The 27,160-nt window shown below is 47.2% G+C and overlaps 1 protein-coding gene across 4 annotated transcripts in view; it reads right to left on the bottom strand.

The window, feature by feature from the left end:
* Window positions 1-27,160, bottom strand: part of LOC147120085 (aryl hydrocarbon receptor-like) — a 230,880-nt gene continuing 203,720 nt past the window's right edge. For 3 of the 4 annotated variants that reach the window (XM_085985646.1, XM_085985644.1, XM_085985648.1), the window contains exons 6-11: window positions 20,659-20,798; window positions 18,765-18,967; window positions 17,591-17,700; window positions 12,502-12,643; window positions 10,037-12,377; window positions 1-1,021 (exon numbers count right to left, since the gene is read on the bottom strand). In XM_085985646.1, coding sequence (XP_085841772.1) covers window positions 1,001-1,021; window positions 10,037-12,377; window positions 12,502-12,643; window positions 17,591-17,700; window positions 18,765-18,967; window positions 20,659-20,798 — 2,957 coding nt within the window. In that variant the 3' untranslated portion in view covers window positions 1-1,000. The remainder of the gene's footprint in view (window positions 1,022-10,036; window positions 12,378-12,501; window positions 12,644-17,590; window positions 17,701-18,764; window positions 18,968-20,658; window positions 20,799-27,160) is intronic. The other variant, XM_085985645.1, reaches the window with a different exon arrangement.

The following is a 27,160-nucleotide window of genomic DNA, read 5'->3' as shown; positions in this document are numbered from 1 at the left end:
TTACAAGAAAAAGTATTTTTAATGTTAAGCAAAAAGATACAATTTGTCAACAGCCAACTGTGTTTAGACATTTATAAAACTACATAACATTTAAGTGAAAGGCAGCAATATATTGAGTGGTAAAATACATTATACACAAGGCTGCAAAGAGTGGTGCAGCTGGACAGCAGAATAACAAATAGGTTCTATATTGTGACATTTGCAATATCAAAACACAATCTTTTTTCATATACTGTTATACACAAATCTCTTAAAAGTATTGATTTAATACGTAAATAGCTTAAAAAGTTGAAATGTTTTTTTGTTCTTTTAACAAGTAGGTTCCAACTTCAGAAGATTCAGCGTGTAACACCGAGCGAGTCGTCTGTCCACTGTGCAACTTGTTTCACATTGGTACGCGAGCAGTGTTGGAGGTTTATTTCTGCCTGGCAACAGCGCCTCAGCTTTTGGGTGTTTGTGCTGCACGGCGAATGTCTTTGTTTTTCAATTAATACTTAGCAATCGGTAAAAAAAAAATCCTCAGCAGAAGGCCGTTCTTGGGGAATGATCCTCCAGACCTCTCCTTCATTAAAAGGTTACAAATGCACAGAGCAGGCACGACGGCGTGCAGTGCGCTTTAAAACTGTGATCTCCTCAAATAAGAAAAAAAAAACATGGCTCATGACTATACCAGCAATCTCAATACAAAAAAGTACACTGCATTTTTATACAAAAATATAAAAGTTAATATTTTATACAGAGCAATAGAAAATTGATCACAAAAGATGTATAGGCAGCGATGTGACGGTGCTGGAGGCATGAAAGCATTCGTTTTATGATGGATTTGCGACTTCGGTCGCTCGCTTGTCTGTCCGAACCTCAGCACTTTACACAAAACACTGTTCAAAGTTGGTGCACCGTTGAGTTCAGCCTTCCCCGATCCGAATAAATCACAAGAGTTGGCCAGCCCAGTGTTCTGGGAAACAAGTGGAAGAGTAGGGATGTCTAGTGTTCCATTTCCTTAATTCAGAGCTTCTCCCTGCTGGAAGAATAGCAAATGCAGTTATGAGGACTGAAGGAGTCCAAGGAATTAAAAGTTTTAAATGAGAAAAACTTGTACTTTGCAATTCACACAAAGCAAGGCAATGTTGATAACATGGACTTCAATTTGAATGAGGCCTTATTACATCTCTCATTACCATCTCAAAGTGCTTCACATTCGATGAATCACTTTCAAGTTATTGTTGTCAAATGAAGCAGACATTTTGTACACAAACAGATATCATACGCAGCAACGAGGTGGAATGACCAGTTAATCTGTTACTGGGTGGTGATGTTGAAAGAATGTGGAAGGAATGTTTGCCAAGACACCAGAGCTTCCTACTCTTTGAATATTGCCATTGGTTCTTTAATGCTCACTTTTACAGGTGGATGGTGTAGTGTCCGAGTATCAATAATACACGGACTGCAGGAGAACAATAATAACAGGTATTTACTGAAAAGCTTAAACTGAAGTACAGAAGCCTGCTTTATATACAGGTGTGGTCACTGCCAGTACTGCAGTATAAAATCAGTTCTCTCTTAAAGGTACATACACAACAGATGGGATCTTAGTTTAGTTTCTCATCAGAAAAATGGCATTTCCAACATTGCAGAACCCGCTTAGTACTGCACTGGAGTGTCAGCCTAGATTGTGATCTTAAACTCTTGATGTGAGGCTTGAAACCACAACTTTCAGGTTCAAATTGAGCCGAGACGACACGATGCCCCCCAAAGAGACGATATGTTACCTTATGTACAATTTCAGGAGATGAATCATCTTTAAAGGGAGGTCTATTTTACTGAAAGAGATTTTCACCATTAAACAAGTCCAGTCAAATAAGATTTTTAAGGAGACAAAGAAAGTGAAGTCAAAAAAATACTTGCAGATATGCAAGGGCAGCAGAACGAGAGGACACAGGTTCAGGGCTATTAAGGGCAAGTCAGGAAGTAGTGCCCAACTACAAGGGTGTTTGAAGCCAGGAGGATAGACTCGTTTAATGAAACATCTAGCTGCTGTAATAGAGTTGGTATTCTGGTAGGATGAGATTAAATGGGCTGAATGGACGCCTACATTGAAACCAATCTTGTAAAGATGCTTTATACTCAGTGTCTGAGTCACCCTTTATTGTTCTACTCCAAACGGCTTTAACGTTATTGGCTAGAGGCAGCCTGGCAGCAGACTTTTTGTGTCTCTTTCCTAGTCATTAAATTCCACTCTAGTGATGTCATGAGTGAAGAGTGTTCCCACAATCCACCATCTCCATTCAAGAAATTGCGAGAACTTTATGATGTCACCAGGAGGAGGAGTTTTACATGAAACATTTGATGCCACACCGGCGCTAATCAGATCAAAAGCATGGTAACCAGGGGCATCAATAAGTGTGCAGGTGTATCTCCCTCCCTAAAGTAGAATTATGGGACAATTTAATAAAACAGGCTTCCCCTTTAAGACTCTCCAATTTCACATTTCACGATTTTTACTACAATTTTAATGTCATGTAGCAAAAATCCATGTTAAGAAAAAGGGGCCAAAATTATCATTAAAATTACTTGGTCAACAAAATTGCCACCTGGCTCACCCAATGACTCCATCGATTAAAGCAGCATGTCACTAAGCCATTCAGACAAGAAGGTCCCAGCTTCAATCAATGGTCTATGCCGAGTTTGGGCATTGCTACCAAGAAGGGAATCGCTACAATTAGGCTCAGGAGAGAGTGGGAACAAATCAACAATCAGCCTGGGTTCCTGCTCCCAGTTTCTGGAGAGTGCACATATGAGAGAACATTGGGCTGAGGACAAGATCCAGCTCAGCTGTAGTGCTGCAACTAGTCTACTGACACTGCGTGTCCAGGCCCACACAAGAAGAATGGCTCCTTGGACAGGGTGCTGGGGACTGCCCACTCCAGTTAAATTGTACCCCAGCGAAGGATCAACTTCTTGGAATGTGGGGTGAGGTGGGGGAAGAGGGACAATTGGAATGGAATTGGGGGACAAGAATCACCTCATTGCAACAGGCTGGTAGCATGATATTATGCCACACTGCCCACATCACCAATGCTTGTCCTGCCCGCTGCAGATGATGCGTCGCATGCGGAGATTTAAGACAGGGGAAGGGGAGAAACTCTCAAGTGTAAATACCCTTTAAAAAAAAAATAGGTAGGGAACGTACGGAGGAAGGTCAGGTTTGATCCCTGGTCTGCGTGGAATTAACTGATCTCAGGATGGGTGGCAGAAAAAGTGCTCCAAATGACCTGAGCATTCCTGGCCTAAGGTGAGCATGGGGGTTATCAGCCATCAGAACAGTTAAGAGAGAAAAAAAATGGAAGCAAAAATTTATCAAGACAAATAATTGTTTTGCACATGAACATTTGTGATGAGGTGACTATAGGCTATGTCATTGCAGCTCTGTGTTTCAGCTTGGTAACAGATGGTTGAGGCTTCCAACTCAATACCAGAACTTTGGTCATGTAATCCAAGGACTCGCTCCAGTACAGTACTGAGGGAGGGCTGCATTGTCGGAGGTGGTGTACTGAGGGAGGGCTGCATTGTCGGAGGCGGTGTACTGAGGGAGGGCTGCATTGTCGGAGGCGGTGTACTGAGGGAGGGCTGCATTGTCGGAGGCGGTGTACTGAGGGAGGGCTGCATTGTCGGAGGCGGTGTACTGAGGGAGGGCTGCATTGTCGGAGGTGGTGTACTGAGGGAGGGCTGCATTGTCGGAGGCTGTGTACTGAGGGAGGGCTGCATTGTCGGAGGTGGTGTACTGAGGGAGGGCTGCATTGTCGGAGGCGGTGTACTGAGGGAGGGCTGCATTGTCGGAGGCAGTGTACTGAGGGAGGGCTGCATTGTCGGAGGTGGTGTACTGAGGGAGGGCTGCATTGTCGGAGGCGGTGTACTGAGGGAGGGCTGCATTGTCGGAGGCAGTGTACTGAAGGAGGGCTGCATTGTCGGAGGCGGTGTACTGAGGGAGGGCTGCATTGTTGGAGGTAGTATACTGAGGGAGGGCTGCATTGTCGGAGGCGGTGTACTGAGGGAGGGCTGCATTGTCGGAGGTGGTGTACTGAGGGAGGGCTGCATTGTCGGAGATGGTGTACTGAGGGAGGGCTGCATTGTTGGAGGTGATGTACTGAGGGAGGGCTGCATTGTTGGAGGCTGTGTACTGAGGGAGGGCTGCATTGTCAGAGGTGGTGTACTGAGGGAGGGCTGCATTGTTGGAGGCGGTGTACTGAGGGAGGGCTGCATTGTCGGAGGTGGTGTACTGAGGGAGGGCTGCATTGTCGGAGGTGGTGTACTGAGGGAGGGCTGCATTGTCGGAGGCGCTGTACTGAGGGGGGGCTGCATTGTCGGAGGCGGTGTACTGAGGGAGGGCTGCATTGTCGGAGGCGGTGTACTGAGGGAGGGCTGCATTGTCGGAGGCGGTGTACTGAGGGAGGGCTGCATTGTCGGAGGCGGTGTACTGAGGGAGGGCTGCATTGTCGGAGGCGGTGTACTGAGGGAGGGCTGCATTGTCGGAGGCGGTGCACTGAGGGAGGGCTGCATTGTCGGAGGCGGTGTACTGAGGGAGGGCTGCATTGTCGGAGGGGGTGTACTGAGGGAGGGCTGCATTGTCGGAGGCGGTGTACTGAGGGAGGGCTGCATTGTCGGAGGCGGTGTACTGAGGGAGGGCTGCATTGTCGGAGGCGGTGTACTGAGGGAGGGCTGCATTGTCGGAGGCGGTGTACTGAGGGAGGGCTGCATTGTCGGAGGCGGTGTACTGAGGGAGGGCTGCATTGTCGGAGGCTGTGTACTGAGGGAGGGCTGCATTGTCGGAGGTGGTGTACTGAGGGAGGGCTGCATTGTCGGAGGCGGTGTACTGAGGGAGGGCTGCATTGTCGGAGGCGGTGTACTGAAGGAGGGCTGCATTGTCGGAGGCGGTGTACTGAGGGAGCGTTGCATTGTCGGAGGTGGTGTACTGAGGGAGGGCTGCATTGTCGGAGGCGGTGTACTGAGGGAGGGCTGCATTGTCGGAGGTGGAGTACTGAGGGAGGGCTGCATTGTCGGAGGTGGTGTACTGAGGGAGGGCTGCATTGTCGGAGGTGGTGTACTGAGGGAGGGCTGCATTGTCGGAGGTGGTGTACTGAGGGAGGGCTGCATTGTCGGAGGTGGTGTACTGAGGGAGGGCTGCATTGTCGGAGATGGTGTACTGAGGGAGGGCTGCATTGTCGGAGGTGGTGTACTGAGGGAGGGCTGCATTGTCGGAGGCGGTGTACTGAGGGAGGGCTGCATTGTCGGAGGCGGTGTACTGAGGGAGGGCTGCATTGTCGGAGGCGGTGTACTGAGGGAGGGCTGCATTGTCGGAGGCGGTGTACTGAGGGAGGGCTGCATTGTCGGAGGCGGTGTACTGAGGGAGGGCTGCATTGTCGGAGGTGGTGTACTGAGGGAGTGTTGCATTGTCGGAGGTGGTGTACTGAGGGAGGGCTGCATTGTCAGAGGTGGTGTACTGAGGGAGGGCTGCATTGTCGGAGGTGGTGTACTGAGGGAGGGCTGCATTGTCAGAGGTGGTGTACTGAGGGAGGGCTGCATTGTCGGAGGTGGTGTACTGAGGGAGGGCTGCATTGTCGGAGGTGGTGTACTGAGGGAGGGCTGCATTGTCGGAGGCGCTGTACTGAGGGGGGGCTGCATTGTCGGAGGTGGTGTACTGAGGGAGGGCTGCATTGTCGGAGGTGGTGTACTGAGGGAGGGCTGCATTGTCGGAGGTGGTGTACTGAGGGAGCGTTGCATTGTCGGAGGCGGTGTACTGAGGGAGGGCTGCATTGTCGGAGGTGGTGTACTGAGGGAGTGTTGCATTGTCGGAGGTGGTGTACTGAGGGAGGGCTGCATTGTCAGAGGTGGTGTACTGAGGGAGGGCTGCATTGTCGGAGGTGGTGTACTGAAGGAGGGCTGCATTGTCGGAGGTGGTGTACTGAGGGAGGGCTGCATTGTCAGAGGTGGTGTACTGAGGGAGGGCTGCATTGTCGGAGGTGGTGTACTGAGGGAGGGCTGCATTGTCGGAGGTGGTGTACTGAGGGAGGGCTGCATTGTCGGAGGCGGTGTACTGAGGGAGTGTTGCATTGTCGGAGGTGGTGTACTGAGGGAGGGCTGCATTGTCGGAGGTGGTGTACTGAGGGAGTGTTGCATTGTCGGAGGTGGTGTACTGAGGGAGTGTTGCATTGTCGGAGGTGGTGTACTGAGGGAGGGCTGCATTGTCAGAGGTGGTGTACTGAGGGAGGGCTGCATTGTCGGAGGTGGTGTACTGAGGGAGGGCTGCATTGTCAGAGGTGGTGTACTGAGGGAGGGCTGCATTGTCGGAGGTGGTGTACTGAGGGAGGGCTGCATTGTCGGAGGTGGTGTACTGAGGGAGGGCTGCATTGTCAGAGGTGGTGTACTGAGGCAGGGCTGCATTGTCGGAGGTGGTGTACTGAGGGAGTGTTGCATTGTCGGAGGTGGTGTACTGAGGGAGGGCTGCATTGTCGGAGGTGGTGTACTGAGGGAGTGTTGCATTGTCGGAGGTGGTGTACTGAGGGAGGGCTGCATTGTCGGAGGTGGTGTACTGAGGGAGGGCTGCATTGTCGGAGGTGGTGTACTGAGGGAGGGCTGCATTGTCAGAGGTGGTGTACTGAGGGAGGGCTGCATTGTCGGAGGTGGTGTACTGAGGGAGGGCTGCATTGTCAGAGGTGGTGTACTGAGGGAGGGCTGCATTGTCGGAGGTGGTGTACTGAGGGAGGGCTGCATTGTCGGAGGTGGTGTACTGAGGGAGTGTTGCATTGTCGGAGGTGGTGTACTGAGGGAGGGCTGCATTGTCAGAGGTGGTGTACTGAGGGAGTGTTGCATTGTCGGAGGTGGTGTACTGAGGGAGGGCTGCATTGTCGGAGGTGGTGTACTGAGGGAGGGCTGCATTGTCGGAGGTGGTGTACTGAGGGAGTGTTGCATTGTCGGAGGTGGTGTACTGAGGGAGGGCTGCATTGTCAGAGGTGGTGTACTGAGGGAGTGTTGCAATGTAGTTAGTGTTTTCCTTTGGCTGAAATGTTAAAGCAAAGCTCCTCTACCTGATCTCTCAATAATTATCACCCAGAGTAGATCAACTGGTGGTTCATCTCATTGGCGTTTGTGATATGTTGCTGTGTGCAAACTGGTAGCGGAATTGGCCTACGTAACAGCAGTGGCTACACTTCAAAGTAAAAATGAACAAGCTTGTATTTATACTTCAAAGTAATTCATGTTTCAAGGCATATGATAAGGCACTATACAAATACAAATCTTTCTTTATTAGTTCCAGAATTCCTAGTAAGTACACTGTATAAATATTTTAAAGTGAATTTTATATATTTTTCTCACATTCTTTCTATGGAGTTATATTTTCTTAACCCAGTACGTGATTATTCTCTTCCTAGTTTTTCACTGAGTCATCTCTTGCTTAACATATTTTTACAGTAAATGATTTTTCTTTCCCTGATTTTTTTAATGTCAGAAATATTCTTCTTCTATTCTCGTTTCTCTCCCCGCCCTCCCCCGAGAGGCTGGGCCTCTGTGGACAGAGTTTTTGTGGGCCACCAGGTGGCACCTTTGAACAATGTGGTGAGGCACTGCCACTCCTAGCCTGGCTTTCTGCAGTAACTCAGGCCGAGGCTGGGAAGCTCACCCTCTTACGGAAGCTCAGTGTGAATAGTGATTGAGATTATTATTGGAACATGGATGGACTTTCCTGTAAAAAGTTTAACATTCTATGGAGCTATCCCACTTCCTACTTCTCAAGTAATTGTCTTTCGACAATTTTGCTTATTCACCACACTGTACATGTGTCACTCTTAAATGTTTTTCCCCCCAAAAAATCATTTTGAAGCTGTTGCCTTCACATTGGGGCTGCCTAGGCACAGAAATGTTGTTGCTTAGCCTTGGAGCAAAGCTTTCACACAGCTGACTTGAAAGCTGTACCGCAATTTGGCACATTGGATCCAAAACTGGCTTAGTGGCAGGAGGCAGAGGGTGATGGTCGAAGGTTGTTTTTGTGACTGGAAGCCTGTATCCAGTGGTGTACCGCAGGGATCGGTGCTGGGTCCCTTGCTGTTTGTGGACTACATTAATGATTTAGATATGAATATAGGAGGTATGATCAGTAAGTTCGCAGATGACACGAAAATTGATGGAGTGGTAAATAGCGAGGAGGGAAGCCTCAGGCTACAGGACGATATAGACGGGTTGGTCAGATGGGCAGAACAGTGGCAAATGAAATTTAAGCCTGAAAAGTGTGAGGTGATGCATTTTGGGAGGACTAACAAGGCAAGGGAATACACAATGAACGGTAAGACCCTAGGAAAGACAGAGGATCAGAGGGACCTTGGTGTGCATGTACATAGATCCCTGAAGGCGGCAGGACAGGTAGATAAGGTGGTTAAAAAGGCATATGGGATACTTGCCTTCATTAGCCGAGGCATAGAATATAAGAGCAGGGAGGTTATGATGGAGCTGTACAAAGTGCTAGTTAGGCCACAGCTGGAATACTGTGTGCAGTTCTGGTCACCACACTATAGGAAGGATGTGATTGCATTGGAGAAGGGTGCAGAAGAGATTCACCAGGATGTTACCTGGGCTGGAGAGTTTCAGCTACGAAGAGAGACTGGACAGGCTGGGGTTGTTTTCCTTAGAGCAGAGAAGGCTGAGGAGGGACCGGATTGAGGTGTACAAAATTATGAGGGGCATAGATAGGGTAGATAGAAAGGAACTTTTCCCCTTAGTAGAGGGGTCAATAACCAGGGGGCATAGTTTCAACATAAGGGGCAGGAGGTTTAGAGGGGATTTGAGGAAAAACTTTTTCACCCAGAGTGTGGTTGGAATCTGGAACTCACTGCTTGAAAGGGTGGTAGAGGCAGGAACCCTCACAACATTCAAGAAGCATTTAGATGAGCACTTGAAATGCCATACATACAAGGCTACGGACCAAGTGCTGGAAAATGGGATTGGAATAGATAGGGTTTAATGGCCGGTGCAGACACGATGAGCCGAAGGGCCTCTTTTTGTGCTGTATAACTCTATGACTATGACCGCAAGACAGATATAATGCAAATCAGGTATCCACACCTAAGGGTTGATTTTGGGCAGGGGGTGATTTTGTGTGACATTCCCACACCCCCACCATTTTATAATGTCTGAATTCAGGCACGGTACGTCCGCCTCTGCCAGAGGAGCGGGGGCCTAATTTCAAGGGCAAAGTCACGTCCCATTTTAACCGTAGGTCCGACTAAGGCCCGCACAGTCTTAATCCCGCCAGCTTAGGACGGATCCTGGCCACAGGAGGTTCAGCTGAGTGATTTTTAATTACTAAAATTATATTTTTTACAGCTCCTTTTGGGCCAAGAGGAGCAGGAGTGCCCCTCCCCCAGTTGGGGACTTTCTGACCCCCACCCAATTCCTCATTTACCTTGTTGGGGGCCGTTTACGTGGGTCCCCGCCGACAGCTTGAGCCCCCACAAATGTTGACTCCAGCCCGCCAGCGGTGACATCTTCAGCCAGGAGTCAGTGCCAGGGCATGTGAATGAAGCCCGGGAGGTAAAACCTCCTGGCCCCATGCTCACCCAGCGGGAACGGGGATGGTGCGTTGCCGGGGCGGAAGTTCACAGCGTGCTCCCACCCCCCTCACTGGATGGTTCATTGCCTGCTTCGGACCGTCAATTCCCAACCCCAGTTAAAGTTGGGTTCAAGTCTCAGAAGCACAACAACGATGGCGCCCAATCATGAGGTCACTAAAATCCCAGTGTCACAATAACAGAATGTTCGAAACAAAATATTAGCTTCCAGGGAGCCACTAACCAGCAGACAAGAAGCTACCGAGTGCACAGGTATCTCCTTTCACACCTTACAGGAAAGTGTGCCAAATCAGTAGAATACACTTCTCCTTTTAAACCGACCAGCAGCATAACAGCCTTAAAGTGATACATCTTTGTATTTGAACAGGCTCATTATTAAATATACTGGTTTACTAGCCAGATAAAGATTCGGTCCTCACCTTGACTTGATCGTTGTAATTCCAAGGTGCCTGACCTGTCGGAATCCCACAGACAGAATTCTCTGCCATCGGTAAGGGTGAGAAGTTTGGCTCAAATTGACATGAAGAATGATAAATGCTGAGTTCGCCATTGGAGATAACTGAGGAGCCCACAATAGGATTAACTGGGTCATTCTCATAGTAACAAGTTGCCTGTAAGGGACTGTGATTCGGAGATACTTTAATTTTACTATAGGGAGGTAGAGGAGCGATGGGGCTTCTGTCTGGGAACGACAGTCCGTTTCTCACAAGAGGCGCATGGCTTTCATATTCACAAGAGGCAAACATGCAGCTGCTGCTACCGCTGGGGGATGGCCCCGTCGCCATTTGGTTTACTGTGGTCCTTTGCTGGACTGCTGCATTGCAACTGTACGGAAGCTGATCACTGTTATTTTGATCCAGGTAATAAGCTGTAGAAACCCTGTCTTGTGAGGCTTGTGTCGATCTGCAAGAAGGCTGAGGCGTTTGATGGTGCAGGCAATCTTGCACTTGGTATGGTTGCCTGGAAACCTGTTGTCCATTCTGCAGTATTTGCAGCTGCCACTCTGGCACTTGTTGCTGTGGCGTATTTAAAGGCTGCACTTTCAGCTGTCCATTTTGTCCCAAGTACTGGGGCTTCTGCAGCAGGGACTGTTGCAGATCCCTTTGTAGTGACTGTAATGGTGACATTTTACCCATGTGCATTTGCTGCATGGTGGCTTGCTCTGTACAGCTCATCTTTTGTGGAGCAGATCTGTATTGCTTTTGAGGGCTACATAAAATGGGATTCTGTGGGTTAGGAGCCAAAGGATTATGTAAGCTCATTCCGAGAGGGTTCTGTGAGAAAGATCCCAGCGGATTCTGGATTCCAGGTTGTACTTTGTTCTGTAGTTTAGGCATACTTGTACTTTGGAATCCAAATGACATTGTGTTCTGTGGTCCAGAGGCTATTGGTTCCTGGGGAGCAGACAGCCCTGAATTCTGGGCTGCAGACACCATGGGGTTCTGTGGACCAGACAGCATTGAAGTTTGACGGGCAGGTAGCATTGGGTTCTGGGGGCCAGACATCATTGGGTTCTGGGGGCCAGACATCATTGGGTTCTGGGGGCCAGACATCATTGGGTTCTGGGGGCCAGACATCATTGGGTTCTGGGGGCCAGACATCATTGGGTTCTGGGGGCCAGACATCATTGGGTTCTGGGGGCCAGACATCATTGGGTTCTGGGGGCCAGACATCATTGGGTTCTGGGGGCCAGACATCATTGGGTTCTGGGGGCCAGACATCATTGGGTTCTGGGGGCCAGACATCATTGGGTTCTGGGGGCCAGACATCATTGGGTTCTGGGGGCCAGACATCATTGGGTTCTGGGGGCCAGACATCATTAGGTTCTGGGGGCCAGTCATCATTGAGGTTTGACAGACAGGTATCACTGGGTTCTGTGGACCAGTCATCATTGAGGTTTGACAGGCAGGTATCATTAGATTCTGTGGGCCAGGGACCACTGGGTTTTGATAGCCAGACATCATTGGGTTCTGGGTAACAGGCATCATTGGGTTCTGGGTACTAGATGCTATTGAATTTTGACAGCCAGGCATTACTGGGTTCTGGGTATTGAATCTAAATGGCTTTTGTTGGCCCGGCCCCATTAAGTTTACCTCTGTAGAGTCTAATCTCTCCTGTGGAAATTCATTAGCTTTTGGGCTGTGTTTTGTTAGCATGTCCTCAACACATGACAGTATAAAATCTGTGGTGAGGATACAATTCAGATCATCCGATATAGAAGTGTTGTTGTCCATTTTCATTAAAGTTTCTTCCCATTGCTCCAACTCCATGTTCTCCACATCCACATCCAGGTTTTGGAGAGTGTCGCAGAGGTCATTTTCATCAGTTTTCTTTTGAGACAGAATATCCATTATGGTTGACAGTGGATCCTCCTGATCAAGGTTCATCTCCTCCTGTTCGGAAGAGTTTTTTCCATTATTGGCCGGCTTCCAGAAGTCCCCTGGCACATTTACAACGGCAAAATCATTTGCAAAGGCTTCGTCAAGGTTAATCTCCGATTCATGGTGCGAGGTGTACACAGATGGACTCTGAGTCATCATGACGCCCAGAAGTGAACTCGGATCGATTCCATTTTTCTGCTCCGTGGCATTTGTCCCAGTTGAAACCTTCTTAATCTTGACACCTTTTCCTTTAGCTTGGAATGGATCGAGTTGCCCTGAAAGCAACAGATTGGCCTCATACAGAACTGCCTCGCCTGTGGCAAAATTGAACGGCAGCTGCATGGTTCTTTTACGGAGGTGCTCCTCACCTTCTTCATTCCTGAGGATAAATTAGTGCAGGGTGAGAGAAATTACTTGCCGTGAGACCCCCTGTTATGCAAGAGAAAACCAAATTGAAATGCTAACTGAGAACAAACTTAGAGTTCTGTGAACAGTGCACTTACGTCAAGGGCCTCTGCCTGCAAATGATGGAGTCGGGTCGTCCACCCCTGTAAACCAGCCGCGCATTCGACTGGACCCAAACCCAACTGCTTTGTTTGGTCAGCAATCTGAAGACGGTCATTCCGCTCTCTCCAGTTTTAATCACTGAAACAGACCATGATGGGATTAGAAAGCATGAAGTGAGAGAAGGCAATTCGGCCGGTCAAATTACTCATTCCACGGACCAGGTACAATCTGTTCTGAATCTACTTTACCGCTAATCTCGAGGAAAGGTTCTACAAAGTTTCTCCCCAACAAATTCAAATCAAGCAAAACTCCTGAATTCCATTCTACTCTTCCAATCAACACCATTCATCCATGACTAAATACTTTGATATGTTTTTCAATGGACCCAGCTCAGGAACCATCATGTTTCACACAATACTGCAAAAGACAAAATGGATCAGTAACAGGAGAAACTGACTAAAGGAAATTTTAGAGTTTACTGGTTCTGCAGTGGGGTCCGGAGGTGGGAAGAGAGGTCTGGAGCTGGACAGTGGGGTTCCGGAGCTGGGAAGAGGGGTTCCGGAGCTGGGAAGAGGGGTTCCGGAGCTGGGAAGAGGGATCCCGGAGGTGGGAAGAGGGATCCCAGAGGTGGGCACTGGGTTCCGGAGGTGGGCACTGGGTTCCGGAGGTGGGCACTGGGTTCCGGAGGTGGGCACTGGGTTCCGGAGCTGGGAAGAGGGGTCCGGAGCTGGGAAGAGGGGTCCGGAGCTGGAAAGAGGGATCCGGAGCTGGAAAGAGGGATCCGGAGTTGGACAGTGGCTGCCAAAAAGACACTGCTCTGCTGAAACTTTATTTTTAAAAAGTACTTTCTCAGTTGTGTGTTGTTTATGCACCCAAGAATCTCAGAACGCTTTGCAAGGGAGAGATACTGGGCAGGAAGTGGAGGAATTTAGGGAGTAAATCTGAAGGTGCAGTAAAAGCAAAACTTTTTTGGGACAATTTTGAAAGTAGCTGGATAGAAGTAGTAAAGCAAGTGTGTCTGGAAGAGAATTCCAGAGGGAAGAGACACAGTGACAGAGAGACTGCCCTCAAATAGCAGAGTGAAGGGTGCTAGGAACAAGCAGAAATCCAGAGTCAGCGAACCATAGGTGTGACCTATGACCAAGCACTGGAGAAGTATTTTGTGTAAAGGATGGAGTGAGACGGTGGAGGATTTCACTCCCTGTGCTAAGCGCCTGGCATTTCCTTGACGCCTCACCAGTGTGATGAAGCTGAGCCTGGAACTGATCATCATGGGGAAAGTGCTCACATTGCCGTGGCACTGTTGCTGGTCCTCCAATATACTGAACTGCTCCAGCTGGTCCATTGTTTAATGTAATGGTGTCTTTCCAATAGGTCCCGTTCCGTCCTGTTCACTAGTCTGGTATCCTGTACCCCTGCAATCTGTACACAGTCCTATTCACTAGTCTGGTATCCTGTACCCCTGCAATCTATACACAGTCCTGTTCACTAGTCTGGTATCCTGTACCCCTGCAATCTGTACACAGTCCTGTTCACTAGTCTGGTATCCTGTACCCCTGCAATCTATACACAGTCCTGTTCACTAGTCTGGTATCCTGTACCCCTGCAATCTGTACACAGTCCTGTTCACTAGTCTGGTATCCTGTACCCCTGCAATCTATACACAGTCCTGTTCACTAGTCTGGTACCTGTACCCCTGCAATCTATACACAGTCCTGTTCACTAGTCTGGTATCCTGTACCCCTGCAATCTGTACACAGTCCTGTTCACTAGTCTGGTTTCCTGTACCCCTGCAATCTATACACAGTCCTGTTCACTAGTCTGGTATCCTGTACCCCTGCAATCTGTACACAGTCCTGTTCACTAGTCTGGTATCCTGTACCCCTGCAATCTATACACAGTCCCGTTCACTAGTCTGGTATCCTGTACCCCTGCAATCTGTACACAGTCCTGTTCACTAGTCTGGTATCCTGTACCCCTGCAATCTATACACAGTCCTGTTCACTAGTCTGGTATCCTGTACCCCTGCAATCTATACACAGTCCTGTTCACTAGTCTGGTATCCTGTACCCCTGCAATCTATACACAGTCCTGTTCACTAGTCTGGTATCCTGTACCCCTGCAATCTGTACACAGTCCTGTTCACTAGTCTGGTATCCTGTACCCCTGCAATCTGTACACAGTCCTGTTCACTAGTCTGGTATCCTGTACCCCTGCAATCTATACACAGTCCTGTTCACTAGTCTGGTATCCTGTACCCCTGCAATCTGTACACAGTCCTGTTCACTAGTCTGGTATCCTGTACCCCTGCAATCTGTACACAGTCCTGTTCACTAGTCTGGTATCCTGTACCCCTGCAATCTGTACACAGTCCTGTTCACTAGTCTGGTATCCTGTACCCCTGCAATCTATACACAGTCCCGTTCACTAGTCTGGTATCCTGTACCCCTGCAATCTATACACAGTCCTGTTCACTAGTCTGGTATCCTGTACCCCTGCAATCTATACACAGTCCTGTTCACTAGTCTGGTACCTGTACCCCTGCAATCTATACACCGTCCTGTTCACTAGTCTGGTACCTGTACCCCTGCAATCTATACACAGTCCTGTTCACTAGTCTGGTACCTGTACCCCTGCAATCTGTACACAGTCCTGTTCACTAGTCTGGTATCCTGTACCCCTGCAATCTATACACAGTCCTGTTCACTAGTCTGGTACCTGTACCCCTGCAATCTATACACAGTCCTGTTCACTAGTCTGGTATCCTGTACCCCTGCAATCTATACACAGTCCTGTTCACTAGTCTGGTATCCTGTACCCCTGCAATCTATACACAGTCCCGTTCACTAGTCTGGTATCCTGTACCCCTGCAATCTATACACAGTCCTGTTCACTAGTCTGGTATCCTGTACCCCTGCAATCTATACACAGTCCTGTTCACTAGTCTGGTATCCTGTACCCCTGCAATCTATACACAGTCCTGTTCACTAGTCTGGTATCCTGTACCCCTGCAATCTATACACAGTCCTGTTCATTAGTCTGGTATCCTGTACCCCTGCAATCTATACACAGTCCTGTTCACTAGTCTGGTATACTGTACCCCTGCAATCTATACACAGTCCTGTTCACTAGTCTGGTATCCTGTACCCCTGCAATCTGTACACAGTCCTGTTCACTAGTCTGGTATCCTGTACCCCTGCAATCTGTACACAGTCCTGTTCACTAGTCTGGTATCCTGTACCCCTGCAATCTGTACACAGTCCTGTTCACTAGTCTGGTATCCTGTACCCCTGCAATCTATACACAGTCCCGTTCACTAGTCTGGTATCCTGTACCCCTGCAATCTATACACAGTCCTGTTCACTAGTCTGGTATACTGTACCCCTGCAATCTATACACAGTCCTGTTCACTAGTCTGGTATACTGTACCCCTGCAATCTATACACAGTCCTGTTCACTAGTCTGGTATCCTGTACCCCTGCAATCTATACACAGTCCTGTTCACTAGTCTGGTATCCTGTACCCCTGCAATCTATACACAGTCCTGTTCACTAGTCTGGTACCTGTACCCCTGCAATCTATACACAGTCCTGTTCACTAGTCTGGTATCCTGTACCCCTGCAATCTATACACAGTCCTGTTCACTAGTCTGGTATCCTGTACCCCTGCAATCTATACACAGTCCTGTTCACTAGTCTGGTACCTGTACCCCTGCAATCTATACACAGTCCTGTTCACTAGTCTGGTATACTGTACCCCTGCAATCTGTACACAGTCCTGTTCACTAGTCTGGTACCTGTACCCCTGCAATCTATACACAGTCCTGTTCACTAGTCTGGTACCTGTACCCCTGCAATCTATACACAGTCCTGTTCACTAGTCTGGTACCTGTACCCCTGCAATCTATACACAGTCCTGTTCACTAGTCTGGTACCTGTACCCCTGCAATCTATACACAGTCCTCTTCACTAGTCTGGTATCCTGTACCCCTGCAATCTATACACAGTCCTGTTCACTAGTCTGGTATACTGTACCCCTGCAATCTATACACAGTCCTGTTCACTAGTCTGGTATACTGTACCCCTGCAATCTATACACAGTCCTGTTCACTAGTCTGGTATACTGTACCCCTGCACTCTATATACAGTCCCGTTCACTAGTCTGGTATCCTGTACCCCTGCAATCTATACACAGTCCTGTTCACTAGTCTGGTATACTGTACCCCTGCAATCTATACACAGTCCTGTTCACTAGTCTGGTATACTGTACCCCTGCACTCTATATACAGTCCCGTTCACTAGTCTGGTATACTGTACCCCTGCACTCTATATACAGTCCCGTTCACTAGTCCTTTGTGATCTGTACCCCTCTGGGCTACGCAATATCCTAGTTAGTACAGAAGACTAAACCTCCGAAATCTGTATTATGAAAAATTAAAGAGATTGCAGTATGAAGACTGAGTTTTCCCCATGTCAGCTGTTAGCAATGCTTGGAATTTCATCACGACTGGCTTTATGCAGTTTATTTTTGCAGCCGGTGAAGGGGGCTGTGTGCTGAAAATGCCCGTTTTGTAAATAGATAGCTTTCTATATCACTGGGCAGATCCCTCCCTCTTGTGGAGTGATGATAGAATCACAGTAGCAATTCATTCCAGCGCCTCACAATGTCTTCTGGAAATCCGAATCAATTAGTATATTATAAGGAAATAGGTGACTGAGAGCATTAGCCAATCTTATCGCGTTAATCGCTTTTCTAAAATGATTATCCCAGCCTCATTTTCACCCCCTTCAGTCCTTCCTTTTCCCACATTACAACAGTGACTCCACTTCAAAAAGTACTTTATTGAGTATAAAGCACTTTGAGACGCCCGGTGGTCGTGAAAGGCGCTATTGGAAATGCAAGTCTTTCCTTCTCTCTTTCTATAATCTTCAGGTGCTTAAAACCCGAGCTTGGCATCACCGAATCCCTCCTACACTCCACCTCGTCTTCTACTATTGTTGTGCCTGATTGTGTCCTGCAATATGAGCCTTGCCCCCTCATGTAGTTTCTCATTGCAAGTGAAAGGTGCTTTTGAGCTATACTCACTTTTCACATGATTGTCAGCGCAGTACATCATATCGGCTGCATGGATGAACTGATAACCTGTGCCTCGCATGCACAGCTCAGTTTCTGTGTAACCCAGTACAAACTTTCCCCTGTAACAATGAAATAAAAGCACCCCATAATTAAACAATACAAGAAAGCTAGAATGTGGTTCCTTGGACGATCTTTAGATGTGCGAGGTCCATCTCCCCGCCCAAGGGCCTGGTGGGTAAATGCACTACCCTGTTTGGCACCAAACAAACCAGAAGGTCCAAGTTCAAATCCTTAGTCTATGCTCCGTTGGGGCAGTAGTAGGATAACAACGCTGAGTACAACTGACCTCAGCGTCCCAGAGCTTTGAAGGGGAAAGCCAGGATTCTCGCTCCTGATCCTGAAACATGAACTCTTTCTGGGCGTGCACTTGTGCAGATGCTGGCTGAGAAGGCTCCTGGCATTCACCGTCAAGATCCACAGGTGTGGACTGGATACTCGCCGAGGGACAGGCTGGCTGTCAGCACCTACAGAGCCGCATACCAGTGATTGCCTTCATGAGAGGCGCCGAGAAGGACAACTGTAGTTGAGTGATGCTGAGCATAAAACAGGATAAAACCATGCTCATTCCAGTAGTTTACAAATCCTTCAGAATGGCACAAAACATTGGAGCGTTAACACGCAGCACCGTGGAGTCTGAGTAAGTAGGTTTGATTACTCACTCTGCTTGCCTCGCTATATGTTGGCCAGATGTCATAAGAACATAAGAAATAGGAGCAGGAGTAGGCCAATCGGCCCCTCGAGCCTGCTCCGCCATTCAATAAGATCATGGCTGATCTGATCCTAACCGCCAATCCACTATCACTGAACCATCTCCTGAATCTAACAGAATTAGACACACAAAATAGGAGCAGGATCAGGCTACATGGCCCCTGGGCCCTGTAGTCTCACCTCAGAGAGGGAGTGAGAGGAACTGGAACTGTCTGCTTGCCTCCACATATGGAGGCATCTGCTGGCTGGACCAATACCAGGACCCAGCTGGAGGAGTCTAGCAGGGTTGAAGGAGATTTGCTGAATCTCGTATCAGTCACTTGCACTGCCCCGATTCCCAGCGTCTCTCGTTCCCTCTGACCCGCTCTCTATCTCCTTTCCCCCCCACCACCCCTCTCTCGCCCAAACAACGTACTTCGTGTCGCATGCCAGTGGCGTGAAGTCCAACTTGTGTTTGGTCTGGAATATGAGTGTCTTGGTCCGGACCTCCAGGATGGATGGAGGCTGAAGAGGAGTTGCCACAGCAAACAGAGCCAGCTGAGGTGGGATGGGAGCGCCATCCTCAGCTTTCTTATTCTGCCCGTGTAAGAACCTTAGCCGCCCCTGGAAGTTCAGTGTCTGCAATAAAGACAGAATCAATCAATAGGCACAAATGGAAACTCAAGTATTTATGTTCTCTAAATACAGGAGGGAGCTTACCCACCAGCATAATTGATCATGACCGTTCTAAGATGGCAGCCCACATATACAGGAAACTTTGTGTTATCCGGAGGCTAAATGTCCGGCAAGCTCGAGCCACCGGCAAAAATCAGGAGCCGTTTTGTTCGGTTTTTTTTCTTCTCATGGCTTTTTTTTCCAACAGTCAGGCTCTGCAAAGTCTCTCTGAAGCTGTTGCTAAGCAACAGAGATGCTTCCAAGGTACGGCCGACTGTTTAGAAGCTGTACAGTGTTTGTTGCCAGATACGGAGCCGTATGCTTCAACATTAATATAACAGCAAAATACTGCGGATGCTGGAAATCTGAAATAACAACAGAAAATGCTGGAAATACTCAGCAGGCCAGGCAGCATCCGTGGAGAGAGAAACAGAGTTAACGTTTCAGGTCTGGGACCCTTCATCAGATACTCTGTTTCTCTCTCCACGGATGCTGCCTGGCCTGCTGAGTATTTCCAGCATTTTCTGTTGTTATTGCTTCAACATTAACGCTGGTGCGTCCGGCAGTTTTGAGGGAACGGCAACAGCTCGGTCCCGTCGGTGCCGGATAGCACAAAGTTTCCTGTACAAAGGTGTGATTTATACATTGGATTTTGCGGCATTTTATTGCTTTGAGGCACGTACCCTCACGTAAGTGAGGAGCATCCTTTTGTTTGGTTTTTCCCTCCCGTTGACTTCACATTACCCATGGCCAGAGTGCTTGGCCTGTTCCCTGAAGAGGGCAGGGTGGGCAGTCATCTCCCATGAGGGGGCAGGATGGGTGGCCTCTGCCCAGGCCTCCATCAATGCTGCTCGTAACCAGCTGCTTAGATGGGTCCAGAGAGCTGGCTAATGATGCTTCACTCTCTGCTTTTCCCTCCTTCTCTCCCTTTTTTAATTAAATTGAATTTGCCAGCCTCCATCTCATTTTGATGTCATCTTTAATTTTTTTCCCCTGCTTATTTTCCTGGCAAAAGAACTAGAGGGGAGATGACTCGAGGAGAATTTTTTTATGCAGCAAGTTATGATGATCTGGAATGCACTGCCTGAAATGGTGGTGGAAGCAGATTCAATAGTAACGTTCGAAAGGGAACTGGATACATACATGAAAAGGAAAAAATTGCAGGGCTATGGGGAAAGAGCAGAGGAGTGGGACTTATTGAATAGCTCTTTCCAAGAGCCGGCACAGGCACGATGGGCCGAATGGCCTCCTTCTAACGGTGTTGCCCAGGTGCAGGCTATTAGGCCGCAGGGGGGTGGCATCACAAGTCTCACGTACTCACCTAAACACCAACCTTCCAGCAGGGCTTGCTGAACAGCAATCAGGAATGGCAATTCCTTGCCCTCCTCCCATCTGTGCAGGAGTGCTGAGGACAACTGTAGTGTCCTAACCACCAGCCCTGACTAGGAATCAAATCAGGGACCTTCCTGGTCTCTATGGCTCAGCTAATCATCGGATAAATTTGCTGAGCCAATTTAGTTGGGGGTGGGGGGCTGGGAGGAGAGATAGCCTTCCAATTTCAACAAATAGTCTTTGCCTGTCTTGGGGCAGGGTCTACTAGACTTTAAACAGAAATGTAACGCACATGGGAATAGAGTTGATTCCAATTTACTTACCAGGAAGCCAGAGGAATTGTCCAAGAGGCATCGGAACCTGCAGATAAAGTTCCTCTCCATAAAAGTCGAATTCTCGGGTGGCAGGTGGTGAGGATCGTAAGTGACTACGTTGGAGTGAAGGCTACTGTTCTCCGAAATAGCTAGGCAGTGAAATAGGAAGAGAAGATTAAATAAATAAAATACAAATGTGAAAGTCAAAAACAAAAGGAATGCTTGAAATACACAGCATCAGTAATGCTTTGGGTAGAGACCATTTAAACTGGGTTCTGATAAAGGGTCTCCACCCGTAAACTGTTGCGCTCTCTTCGTAGATGCTGATGGACTTGCCGCATGTCTCCAGTGTTTTTTGAGAGGTTGATCTTTGCTAGAAATTCTTGAATGGGATGTCCCCCCCCCCATCCAATCTTCCTTCCAGTTTTTCCACTCATCCCTTTTCATGCTGGGGTTATATTCCCCTGGGTGCCTGCAGCACCACTTGTATCTCACCCTAGTAAGCATTCTGTGAGGCTGGACTGGGAGACTTGCAATCCCTCCATTCCCTGAATTCTGATCTCCACGAGGAGGCACCTCGCAGAGACTGGGGAATTCTCACAGGAGAAGAAAGGGCATATATTGAAGGGAAGGGCGGAAAGACCAGAGGCAAGGGCGGGAAAGACTTGCATTTATTTCACCTTTCATGACCTCAAGGCAACCAAAAGTGATTCACAGCCAATAAAGTGCTTTTGAAGTGTTGTCACTGCTAATGTAGGGAAATGTGGAAGCTAGTTTGAGCACAGCAAGGCCCCACAAACAGCAATGAAATAATGAAATGCTAATCTTGTTTTTGGTGGTATTGTTTGAGGGGTGTCCAGGACATTGGGTGAACTCCCCATCTCTTCTTTGAATAGTGCCATGGGATCTCTTACTTCCACCTGAGGCGGTTTAACATCTCATCCGAAAGACGACACGTCCAACAGTACAGCACTGAAGTGTCAGCCTAGATTATGTGCTCAAATCTCTGGAATGGGGATTGAACTCACAACTTTCTAACTCAGAGGCAAGAATGCTACCACGGAGCCAAGAGTGACACCTCTAAGGGAGGGACAGATCAGAGGGAAAGTCACTCTTGGGGTTACTGTCACAAACTTCCTGTGAGTTGGGGTTGGAGCCGCTATAAGTGGGTAACTGGGTAAAAGGCTGTACATGTCAGAGACATCATTGGAGACATCATCGGAAAGGGCTGTACCTAATGTTCCCTCTAATTTTGTTTTGACCCGCGTGGCCCCATTAACCAGCTGTGCTGGCCATTCAAAATTCTGCGCATGTGTGTTTTTTCTACTAAAAGCCAGCTCACCGGCTGCACGGGACCTGCACAGCCCCGCATCTTAAAGGGAATGTTGGTTGTGCCTCATGAGAAAGTATATTTTCCAGCAGGCAGAACACCAGTTTCAACCATCCGCAACTCTGAACATAGGAACAGGAGAAGGTCATTTAGCCCCTCGAGCTTGTTCTGCCTTCAGTGAGATCATGGCTGATCTGTGACATAACTCCGTATACCCGACTTTGCTCCCATATCCCTTCATACCTTTGGTTAATAAGTGTGGTGATTATTCTTGTTTTATAAGAAGCATTGTAATTGGTTGCCTGTTTTCCTGCCTTGAGATATATGCTATAAACTTATTGGTTAGTTGATTCCATGTGACCTGTGGTGGCCTTCTTAAATTCAGTTTTCTACAGTTTGGTTGAGACTGGGTGCTCAACATGTACTTGCTGGTTTTTTAAGGTTAATAAAGCTTAGCTTTTGAAAGGCAATCTACTCTTTATTTCAATTTATTAACCTTTTGCTATAATGGAACGATATCTTCGACCGGAACGATTTAATGCTGACCCTAATTCTGCAGGAGTGGATGATCAATGGAAACATTGGTATCGTACATTTAAAAACTTTTTGGGTGTGTTGGATCAGCAATCTCTAAATAAGTTGGATATACTAATCAACTACATTGCTCCGGATGTGTATAAGTATATTTTGGACTGTGAAACTTATGAATTGGCTATTGCTACGTTGGAAATTTTTTTTGTTAAACCCAAAAATGAGGTATTTGCACGTCACCTTTTATCTGCCCGTAGGCAGCAGGCGGGAGAATCCTTGGATGCTTATTTACAAGCACTCCGGCGCCTTGGTGCTAACTGTAATTATAAGGCCGTGTCTGCAGAAGAACATAGGGAAGAGTCGGTACGGGATGCATTTATTAATGGATTACTGTCTCGATCAATTCGTCAGCGGTTATTAGAAAATAAGATCTTGGATCTTAAGAGTGCTTTTGAGCAAGCCTCTACATTGGATTTGGCTCAGCGAAGTTCGGATTCTTATGCTCTTTTTGATCAGCCTGCGACCGTGGTTTCGGCAGTTCCGGATGAAAGGGAGTTACGTGGATTTAATAGGAGTGGTTTATCAGATTCTGAAACAGTTTCTACTTCGGCAGCTGTTGCCTCTAGGATTCAGAAGTGTTATTTTTGTGGGAACGCCCGGCACCCCCGTCTGAAATGCCCTGCCCGGGAGGCTGTGTGTAGTAAATGCGGCAAGGGAGGTCATTACGCACGTGTTTGCAAATCGGTTGCCTCCTCTGCGACCATTCAGCCTTTAGATAGGGCGTTTATTGCATCAGTTTCTGCCGCCTTTTCCCATGGCCTAAACAAAGCTATAGTTATGGCCCAAGTTAATGGGTTAGAAGTGAAGGCCCTTATAGATACGGGCAGTACTGAGAGCTTTATAAGTCTTCAGTTTGTGAGGGAGAAGCGTTTGAAAATTTCGCCTGTTTCCTATCAGGTGTGCATGGCTCAGACGACTCTCACCTCACAAGTAGCTGGTTGTTGCCTTGTGAAATTAATTCTCCTAGGTAATACGTATACTGATATACGCCTATCCGTTCTGCCTAATCTCTGTGCGGACATTTTGATTGGTCATGATGTGCTTCAATTACATGAGTCCCTCAGTCTTTCTTTTGGAGGAACCAAGCCACCTTTGTCTATTTGTGGATTAACTTCTTTATTCATTTCTCCATTATCACTTTTTTCCAATTTGATGCTGGACTGTAAGCCAATTGCTACCAAGTCAAGAAGGTATAGTAGTCAGGATAAAGAATTTATTACTTCTGAAGTTCAACGTCTTTTATCGGAAGGAATCATTGAACCTAGTTTTTCGCCCTGGCGGGCACAGGTAATTGTCACCACTAATGAGAGACATAAGAAGCGAATGGTGATATAGACTACTCTCAAACTATTAACAGGTATACTCAATTAGATGCGTACCCCCTGCCTAAGATTGATGAGCTTATCAATAAAGTATCTCAATATAAGGTTTTTAGCACTATTGACCTAAAGAGTGCTTATCATCAGAGTCCTATCGCTAAGAGGGACAAACCATATACGGCCTTTGAAGCTGGCGGAAAGCTGTACCAGTTTTGCCGAGTACCATTCGGTGTTACTAACGGTGTCGCCTGTTTTCAACGGGCAATGGATGCTTTTATAATTGCTAACTCTCTCTCTGACACCTTCTCATATTTAGATGACATCACGGTGTGTGGCAAATCAAGGGTGGAGCACGATTTTAATCTAGAAAGATTCCTTCAAGTTGCGGAAAAAGTTGGCTTAACTTTCAATAAAGAGAAGTGTATCTTTTCGACCACCGAGGTAAATTTACTGGGGTATATTATCTCGGGAAACAAGATTAAACCAGATCCAGAATGGCTGCGACCACTGATTGATTTACCTTGCCCTACTAATTCTAAGGCCTTGCAACGAGTTGTTGGACTGTTTTCTTATTATTCTAATTGGATTGCAAACTTCTCGCAGAAGATCCGGCCCCTTATTCGGGTTACGACATATCCTCTATCATGGGAGGCCAGGACGTGTTTTGATAATCTTAAAAAGGATATCCTTGGAGCAGTTGTGCATTCTATTGATGAGCAGGTTCCCTTTGTGATTGAGACGGACGCTTCCGATTTTGCAATTGGGGCTACCCTGAACCAAAATGGAAGACCTGTGGCTTTTTTCTCACGTACTCTGAGCAATAGTGAGCAGAGACATTCATCAATAGAGAAAGAGGCGTACGCAATAGTAGAAGCACTGCGTAAATGGAGACATTATTTATCTGGGCGACATTTTACGTTAGTAACTGACCAAAAATCTGTGTCCTTCATGTTTGATGTCAAACATTTCGGAAAGATTAAGAATGATAAAATAATGAGGTGGAGGATCGAGTTGGCATGCTACCATTTTGATATAGTCTATCGTCCGGGGAAGGATAATGTTGCCGCTGATGTGCTGTCGAGGGCTTATTGTTCTGTGCTTCACGGAGATACGCTTATTAATCTTCATAATGCTTTGTGCCATCCTGGTGTTACGAGGATGATACACTTCGTATGCAGTAAGAATTTGCCCTTTTCAGTTGAAGACGTCAAGCGGATGACTTCATCATGCTCTGTCTGCACCCGGTGTAAACCGAATTTCTTTAAGCCTCAACGAGCTCATCTTATAAAGGCTACTTCTCCCTTTGAATGCCTGAGCGTTGATTTTAAGGGGCCTCTTCCTTCAACGACTCAGAATCAATATATATTTACTGTTGTGGATGAGTTTTCAAGGTGCCCTTTTGCTTTTCCTTGTGCAGATGTATCAGCTGCTACAGTTATTAAATGACTGACTCAACTTTTTGTCATCTTTGGGATGCCTGCGTATATCCATTCGGATCAGGGAAGTTCTTTTATGTCTTCCCAGTTGAAGGAATACCTCCAGAGTCGGGGAATTTCTACTAGCAGAACTACCCCGTATAATCCCCAGGGTAATGGACAGTGCGAACGATACAATGGGGTGATCTGGAAGGCAGTTATGTTGGCTTTGACATCCCGGAACCTTAAGAATACACAGTGGGAAATGGTACTGCCTGATGCCCTGCATTCCATTAGATCATTGCTTTCAACGGCTACTAATGTGACCCCCCATGAAAGGCTCTTCAACTATCCGCGGAGATCCACTACGGGATATTCGGTACCTTCATGGCTTACTATGCAGGGACCTGTGCTGCTCCGACGCCATGTTAGACTGTCAAAGTATGATCCTTTAGTGGAGGAGGTGGAGCTATTGGAGGCAAATTCCCAATATGCTCACATTCGATTCCAAGATGGGAAAGAAAGTACGGTTTCAGTTAAAGACTTGGCTCCTTGTGGTGGCCAGCCCTCTCCTGAGGACATTAACAATAGCCATAATTCAGATAATGTTGATGTCGTCACAGATACTACGAACATTTCCAATCCTATTGCAGACACTTACAATTCTCTTAGTCTGCCCCCGATGGATGTTCATGACCCTCCCAGTCTACCTTCTAATGGGACTTCCAATCCGGAAACCGTTGATAATCGGGATATTGATAGCCTCCCTGCAGAAGATATTTCTGTGTCTCCTGGTGTGGGAGGGCAAGGAACTCCACCAAGGCTAAGAAGGTCGACACGTATAAGATATCCGGTCGACTGATTAAAAATGGACTTTAAAAATAATTAATAATTTAATAGTAAAATTTTAAAATTGTTGAAGGCATTATACATGTATTGCTCTAGTCATAAATAACGAATTGTAAACTGTAAAGGCTACCTAGGTTGAAGTATATTTTAAAAGGAGGGGTGAATGTGGTGATTATTCTTGTTTTATAAGAAGCATTATAATTGGTTGCCTGTTTTCCTGCCTTGAGATATATGCTGTAAACTTATTGGTTAGTTGATTCCATGTGACCTGTGGTGGCCATCTTAAATTCAGTTTTCTACAGTTTGGTTGAGACTGGGTGCTCAACATGTACTTGCTGGTTTTTTAAGGTTAATAAAGCCTAGCTTTTGAAAGGCAATCTACTCTTTATTTCAATAAGCATCTATCAATCTCAGATTTAAAATGAACTATTGACCTAGCATCAATTGCTGTTTGCAGAAGAGAGTTCCAAACTTCTACCACCCTTTGTGTGTAGAAGTGTTTCCAAACTTCATTCTTGAAAGGCCTGGCTCTAACTTTTAGGCTATGCCCCCTAGTCCTAGACTCCCCAATGGTTTCTGTTCCTTGCCGGTGAAGATGACCATAACAAGATTGATTAACTATTTACATGGCAGGCATTGATCAAGTCATCACACTTGATTTCTCCATTACAGCATAGTGTTTAGATGTTGTTTGGTATGATTCATGGTTTAAATAATTTAATATAAAAAAATACGGGTTTCCAAGGAAACCAGTGGGACAAATAAGAAATTTGTCTTCCATTGGCTGTGTGGATATCTGCCAGGTATCAACCTGCCCCGCCATTCTGGCCAGAGGAGGCATCACTGCGATCTCAGGCCCCCATTACACTGGGAACAGCCAACTAATACAATGTCATCAGTGGGTGTATTTGGTGTGTTAGAATCTATATGCTATAGGGAAAAAGTCACACTTAAACCATTATTTTTTAATGTGTGATGTGCTTCTTGTGTGACACACTTAATTCTAG

Source organism: Somniosus microcephalus, chromosome 4 (genome assembly GCF_052327205.1).
Source record: "Somniosus microcephalus isolate GS21.2 chromosome 4, FLI_Smic_1.0, whole genome shotgun sequence".
Classification (NCBI taxonomy): Eukaryota; Metazoa; Chordata; class Chondrichthyes; order Squaliformes; family Somniosidae; genus Somniosus; species Somniosus microcephalus.
Note: the sequence above shows the minus strand (reverse complement) of the source record. Positions and strands in the feature narration are given on the sequence as shown.